At 32.3% G+C, this 8,336-nt stretch overlaps 1 protein-coding gene across 1 annotated transcript; it reads left to right on the plus strand.

Annotated features, from left to right (window-relative positions):
- Window positions 1-548: 548 nt before the first annotated feature.
- On the plus strand, window positions 549-1,616 carry LOC145045861 (uncharacterized). The gene has a single exon (XM_078994161.1). It carries the CDS (start codon window positions 549-551, stop codon window positions 1,614-1,616), a length of 1,068 nt encoding a protein of 355 aa, XP_078850287.1.
- The last annotated feature ends 6,720 nt before the right edge of the window (window positions 1,617-8,336 follow it).

Here is an 8,336-nt window from a genome sequence, read left to right on the forward strand (position 1 = left end):
CTTAAGTCGGTACCAACAACCCAAACAACTTCTTGTTTATCAATAGGTATTAAAATTGACTTTATATGTATCCCAATGCCATACTCATTTAAGCGATTATAAATCGAATTGCAAAATCCCCGTTTGGAGAAGCCTAATGATTCTTCGATTCCATAGATATCCTTGAACCCAATGGAATTTCTAAAAAACACAACTGGTAAAAGAACGAGAAGAACCAAAAAGATCGAACTGAGAGTAATAATTTCAGTATGTTTGTTTATGTGATAAAGATAAAGAGAAGAACTAGAAACGGGAAGTATATTAAATATAAGCTAGACCTAAACCAGGTCCATGGCAGTTATTTAGTTAGTTATATAGTTTATGGAAGTTATTTATATTAACCGGCTCCTTTGATTTGTTGTGTCGGTTCTGTAATGTACATATAAATTGTATTGTTCCGTGTTCAGAAAAGATTGATGATTATCTAATAAAGAAAGTATTTTATAGTTAAATATGTTGTCTATCTCTTCTCTTCAATTCTAACATATTGGTATCAGAGCCAGGCATGCATGGCGTCTAACATAAATAACATCCATCCACAATTTCCCAAACTTAACGGAAGAAATTACTACCACTGGAGTATACAATTAAAAGTCTTGTTTGAATCACTAGATCTATGGGATATCATCGAGGATGGTTTTGAAGATCCTCATGATGAGGACGAACTCACAGACGAACAAATGGAAGAAATAAAGAACAGCAAAAGAAGAGACAAAAAGGCACTCTTCTTGATTTTTCAAGTCGTGGATGAAACAATGTTTGAAAGAATATCTTCCTCAACCTCTTCTAAGAATGCCTGGGACACACTGCACAAAACCTATCGTGGAGAAGAAAGAGTAAAAATTGTCAGACTTCAGACTTTAAGATGCGAATTCGACAATATAAGAATGAAAGAGGCAGAATCTGTGGAAGAATATTATAACCGTGTTATCCTATTATTGAATCAATTACGTTTAAATGGCGAACATATAGACGACACAAGAGTAGTTGAAGAGATCATGAGAAGCCTTACCCGGAAGTTTGAGTATGTGGTCGTAGCCATTGAAGAATCGAAAGATCTCTCACTTCTGTCGTTAGAAAACTTGTTGGGTACCCTACAATCACATGAGTTACGAATGAATCAATTTGATTCACCTGCGATTGAACAAGCATTTCAACTGCAATCTTCAAATCAAGGAGGATTTTATAACAATCACAGAGACCCGGACCAAGAACGGAGTAAATCAAAAGGACGTGGAAAATCATCATCCTCACAATTACAATGTTACTATTGTCAAAAGATGGGACATACAATCAAGTACTGTAGAAAAAGATTGGCGGATGAGAAGAAAGGGTCTACTTTTATACATAAAGAAGACAGCGATGAAGGAGACACGATGTTTATGATGCCCAGTACACAAGAAATACCCACAGAATACATTTGGTATATTGACAGCGGATGTAGCAACCACATGTCAGGAAACAAGAATATCTTCGCTAGTTTGGATACATCCTTTGTGAAAGAGGTACGTACAGGAGATAACAAGAAACTGAACGTGCATGGAATTAGAGACATTACCATCAAAACAAAAAACTAGGAAAAGAAAATACCCAGCGTGTATTTCGTTCCAGGGTTACAGTACAACCTTTTAAGCGTGGGACAATTACTCCTTAAGGGGTATGATATACATTTTCAAAACAAAGCTTGTGAGATCAAAGATTCAAATGGCAAACCAATTGGAAGGATACACATGATGGCAAACAAAATGTTTCCATTAAAATTTCAAGATGAGTCCATTTTCTCTTTCGTTGTATCTACATAACCAACATCTCTACTTTGGCACCATAGGTTAGGACACATAAACTATGGATATTTGTCTTACATGCACAGACATAAACTTGTACGTGGGTTGCCAAGTATCAATAAGAGTAAAGAGACATGTGAAGAATGTTTGATGGGAAAACATTCTAAGGAATCTTTCCCTCAAGAAGCGACATGGAGAGCACCAAAGCCTTTAGAACTGGTGCACTCAGATGTTTGTGGACCAATGAGGACCACCTCTATTGGAGGCAGTAGATACATACTCACGTTCATAGACGACTATAGTAGGAAACTATGGACCTATTTCATGAAAGAAAAGTCAGAAGTTTTTGGATTATTTAAAGGTTTCAAGGATCTGGTGGAAAGACAAAGTGAACACTTAATAAAATCCATCCGATCGGATCGAGGAGGGGAGTACAACTCTCTACTGTTTCAAGAATTCTTGAAAGAAAACGGGATACATCACCAACTTACTACCCGATACACACCCCAACAAAATGGAGTGGCGGAAAGAAAAAATCGCACCTTGATCGAGATGGCACGAAGCATGTTGAAAAGTAAAGGTTTGGCAAAAGAATATTGGGTAGAAGTCGTGGCATGTGCAACTTATTTGTTAAATAGGTCCTCGACAAAGAGTCTCTCTGACATGACGCCTCAGGAATCATGGAGTGGGTACAAACCAAGTGTCAAGCATCTTAGAACCTTTGGATGTATAGCATATTCGCACATTCCAGACCAAAGAAGAGAGAAATTAGATGACAAGTCAGAGAAGGCCATATTTGTGGGCTACAGTGAAAACTCTAAGGTATACAAGCTTTACAATCCTGTCACTAAAGAAACAATAATTAGTAGAGATGTCGTTTTTGATGAGAAAAAGTCATGGATTGATTGCCAACATGAAAATAATAAAGCCAACCAAGTTGTTGATAGTGATTTTACCAAAACGACCTCAAAGGATAACCACGAGGATCCAAACTTATCCAGCCCCTCAAACAGATCAGAGTCAACCCCAGATAACACAGTGACAAGTTCTAACTCTCACTTATCTTCTCCTGAAAGTACGCCAAAGAAGTTAAGAACTATAGAAGATTTATATGCAAACACACAATCATTGAATTTTGATGATGTTGCCGACTTTGTGTTATTTTCTAATGCCGACCCTTTGTGTTTTGAGGATGCACATCAACAAGACATTTGGAAGCATGCAATGAACGAAGAAATAAAAGCAATCTTAAAAAATGAAACATGGGAACTGGTTGACCCTCCAAACAACCACAAACCCATAGGGGTAAAATGGGTATATAAGACAAAATTCAACAAAGACGGAAAAATTGACAGGCACAATGCCAGATTAGTCGTAAAGGGGTACAAACAAAAGTTCGGTGTACACTACAATGAAGTGTTTGCTCCAGTGGTTCGGTTAGTGTTGTCGTTTGATGCACAGTTCGGTTGGGAAGTCCACCAAATGGACGTAAAATCAGCATTCTTGAATGGTTTTTTAGTGAAGAAGTCTATATCGACCAACCCCCTGGATACATCAAGAAAGGGGAAGAGCACAAGGTGTGTCGCCTGAAGAAGGCCTTATATGGATTGAAGCAGGCGCCACGCGCTTGGTACAGCAGGATTGATAGTTATTTCACCAGTCATGGTTTCAAGAAATGTGTACATGAACATACCTTATATATCAAGGGAACCAAAGGTAACATGCTTCTTGTATGTCTCTATGTTGACGACTTAGTTTTTATAGGAAATTCTTGCGCATTGATAAAAGAATTCAAAGATTCAATGAAAGTTGAGTTTGAGATGTCAGACATGGGTCTACTACACTACTTCCTTGGAATAGAGGTTAAGCAAGAAAAGTATAAAATATCCATCTCTCAAAAGCAATATGCAAAAGGGCTTATTGCTAAATTCAACATGCACAATGCTTCAACCTTCCCTACGCCCATGGAATTTGGCTTAAAGCTCTCACGATATTCACAAGGAAAGATGGTAAACGCTCAACTATATAGAAGCTTAATAGGGAGCCTTATGTACCTAACTGCAACTCGTCCAGACATCACTTATTCTGTAAGTTTAATAAGTCGCTTCATGGAATCTCCGAAGATAGACCATTGGGAAGCAGGGAAACGAATTTTAAGGTTTGTGAAAGGCTCAATTGACCATGGAATTACGTACTCAAGGACTAAAGACTTCAAGTTAAAAGGTTTTAGCGACAATGATTTTGGGGGGAATCTTGATGATAGTAGAAGCACCGCTAGATATGTATTCAACATGGGTACAGGAGCATTTTCCTGGCAATCCAAGAAACAAAATGCCGTAGCTTTATCCTCTGCAGAGGCGGAGTATATGTCTTTGTCTATTGCAGGATGTCAAGCTTTGTGGATTCGGTCAATTCTAAAGGAATTGGGAATACCTCAGGAGGACCCAACAATGATCTATTTTGACAACCGATCTGCCATCGCATTAACTAAAAATCTGGTATTTCATGGAAAAAGTAAGCACATCAGGATTAAATATCACTTCATTCGAGAATTGGTCAACAACAGGGAAATTGAAGTTGGCTTCTGCAACACCAAGGAACAACTTGCAGATACATTTACTAAAGCCTTACAAGTGGGAAACTTCAATCGTTTAAGTGAAATGTTGGATGTTCATCCAGTCTAGCTTAAGGGGGAATATTAAATATAAGCTAGACCTAAACCGGGTCCATGGCAGTTATTTAGTTAGTTATATAGTTTATGGAAGTTATTTATGTTAACCGGCTCCTTTGATTTGTTGTGTCGGTTCTGTAATGTACATATAAATTGTATTGTTCCATGTTCAGAAAAGATTGATGATTATCTAATAAAGAAAGTATTTTATAGTTAAATCTGTTGTCCATCTCTTCTCTTCAATTCTAACAAAGTAGACCCTACAGTACCTACATTATCTAAATCCCCAGAATTATAGTAAGGACCCTAGAAAGTGTACATGTGGAACTTCCACCATATGATTTAGTTTAAAGGGACTAAAATGGCATGTCACAATCAGTTTATGCCCCTACATAGCACGAAATTACTTAAAGGACTGAATGGGCAAATGCACAAAACATCATTTCTCCGTAATATAACGATAACTAATCCCCTTTTCAATTCCATTATGATGTTATTTCCTTAAAAACTGAAATGTACTTTGACTTCGAAACAAAACGAGATCATTTTTTGTTTACAAAAGCTCACAGTATGTATCTCTCCAAACAAGTCCCAGTTCCAAAATGATCTTCATTAGAGATTGTGCTTATATTAACTCTTCATCCCCATATATATATATATATATATATATATATATATATATATATATATATATATATATATATATATACACACACACACTAAGTGTGAAACCCGTGTACTACACAGGTTGATTAAAAAAAAGATTTATGTATGAAGATATAAACTTTATGTATTTTTTAAAATAAAATTTCAAAATATATATACAAACAAAATGATGAATAAATAAATAATTCAATTTATATTAATAAAACAACTAGAAAAATAAGTATATTTTGACCATATAATAATTTTTTAGTTTTCCAATAAAAAGCAACAAAGTTTGATTATATTTTTGTGTATACTATTTTGTCTAAAATGACAATGAACATTAAGAGAAACATGTAAATTTTGAAATATATATATTGAAGGAAACATATTAAAATTTGAAAATATAACGAAATAAATTAGTGATATATTAATTACTTTCTATAACCTAAAAATTAGATAATAATTAATTAAGAAATAAAAAATTACCATAAACTGACAAGTAAATATTAATTTCTAAAAATTAACCATAAAATTACATGTCAAAATACATAAGAAATTGACAAGTGACAAAAAGTTCTTTATTAACTAAGTAAACCAAAAAATTGGGACCCTTTAAGTAAATAAAAAGTTTTGAACTTGAAAGCTTGAGTTTTATAAACCGGTGCTTTTACCACCAAGCCAAACTTCAACTTGTCTTTATATCCCCAAATATATATATATATATATATATATATATATATATATATATATATATATATATATATATATATATATATATATATATATATATATATATAGGGTTTGGTTAATGTGAGACGGTCTAATTTTGTGAGACCGTGAGACGCATTTTTCTTTCCTTTTTTATTTTTTTTAGTTAATTCAAATTCTGAAAATAATATTTAAAAAAAGAATTTTTGGATTTTACCATTTATTTTGCATTTTAAAATTATTTTTTAGAATATGTACAGTGTAATATTCTATTAGAATATTTCACGTATTTTTCAAAAAAAATGGAACTTTTTTTATTATTTATTATTATTTTATTTATTTTATTTATTTTATTTATTTATTTTATTTATTTATTTTATTTATTTATTTTATTTATTTATTTTATTTTGTTTTAGTTAATTCAAGTTCCGAAAATAATATTTAAAAAAAGAATTTTTAGATTTTTCCATTTATTTTGCATTTTAAAATTATTTTTTAGAATATGTCAGTCTAATATTATATTAGAATATTTTACGTATTTTTCAAAAAAAAAAAAAAAAACAGGATTTGTTTTATGTGTTTTTTAATTTTTTTTAGTTAATTAAAGTTCCGAAAATAATATTTGAGAAAAGAACTATTAGATTTTTCCATTTATTTTGTATTTTAAAATTATTTTTAGATTTGGTCTCACGGTCTCACAAAATTAGAATGCTCTCAAATGAACCTGAACCTATATATATATATATATATATATATATATATATATATATATATATATATATATATATATATATATATATATATATATATATATATATATATATATATATATATATAACTCATTAAAGCTATATTAAGAATATATGAAATAAAATAAAATTGAATGATGATTTTTCATAAATTTAGTGGGTAGAAATATTTATAGCTATAACATGTAGGATGTAATTTTCATAATGTAGAGTCAGCCCTGATTTTATTGGGTGGAAATATTTATAGACATAAAAAGTAATAATCAATTTAATTTCTCATATATATTTTCACGTTTTTGTTCTATTAATTTCATTTTTGTGGTGGTAAAAATAAACGGCATTTGGTTTTACATACTATTGTTGCAATCAGTGCAATTGAAAGAAGAGGTTGGCTATAATGTTACAATTTGTGTTGTTGTGGTCGTAGTCACATAATTTTCGCGGCCGCAATGGCGAGGCTAGGTATAATTAAGAAAGGTGGGTCACAGACCTAATTATTTTAATTTATATAAAATTATTATAGAAAAGTTTTCGGGACCTACCTTAAAAAATATTAATACATACCTTACCTATAATTTTTTTTTAAATTGTACAGAAAAATGTATATATATTGAAAAATGTATGAACCGTATGGTTTTCTATTGTAAACTTACCAATGAATTTCGCGGTATGCTTTGGTAGGGGTGCAGTACACGGTACACATTTCACTAGGTCCTGAAATTCTGGACGAAGGGGTAGGCGGTAGGCTCATTTCGGTACAGTAGGATGTACCAAAGGCTTAGCATCTGCAGTTTGATTTTTCGCTGTGTAACTTGACTCCCACTTGATTGACTTGTCTGACTCAGATGTTCTGATCTGCATTCTGCTTGGTTGTCTTCTTCATCTCCAAGATCAACACAATCATCTTCTTCCGGCTGGTATTGTTGTGATTGTTTACCTACATCATCTTCCTCATTAATATGACTTTTCTTTCCAAAAACCATGACTCTTGTAACAATAGCTCTTCAAAAGCATGATCAGTTTGACAGCTCATAGTCGGTAATTAGAGAACCCAACTTCGTTACCCCAAATGAAAGACAAATACAATAGATCTTCAAACCAGTCTATAACTAGTTTTGCTTTTCACCATTGAATTCGAAAAACTCGACCCTTTTTACATCAGGAGTCATGATTCTCCTTGTTTCTTCTTCATCCAAAAACTCGTATTTTTCATTAAAATCTTATATCATCGAACAAAAGCATAAGTTATTCATCTTGAGGTGCAAAAGTCATCCAAACAAGCTTTTGAGCTCTTGAAATATATATATATATATATATATATATATATATATATATATATATATATATATATATATATATATATATATATATATTTATGAGCTCAATTTCTTTTTCATATATTGTAATGCTTATGTGAGAAATTTACAACGTACAATACATCAAGGAAATAGGAAAGTGAGCCACCGTGCTTCAAGATTGCGATAAAAAATAAATTAATTAAAATACCAACTTGATATACGAATACCTCTCTAATGTTAATCAACTTGAGATTCTCCAGTTTTGGAAAATATTTGAGAATTCGTATCAGTTCATCAACATTGAAGGCATCCATACTTGCTTTAAGCACCAAAGTCTTCAAATTAGGTAGAGGTAAGTCACATGCTCCATCAATGCACTACAAATATGAAAAGCAAGGGATACAATAGGCATGTAGATACGTAGATGATAAAGATTTGA

Source organism: Lactuca saligna, chromosome 5 (assembly GCF_052625555.1).
Source record: "Lactuca saligna cultivar CGN05327 chromosome 5, ASM5262555v1, whole genome shotgun sequence".
Classification (NCBI taxonomy): Eukaryota; Viridiplantae; Streptophyta; class Magnoliopsida; order Asterales; family Asteraceae; genus Lactuca; species Lactuca saligna.

Bases quoted from the DNA above. Each gene is read 5' to 3' on its own strand.
- LOC145045861 (XM_078994161.1), top strand. From the start codon at position 549: ATGGCGTCTAACATAAATAACATCCATCCACAATTTCCCAAACTTAAC.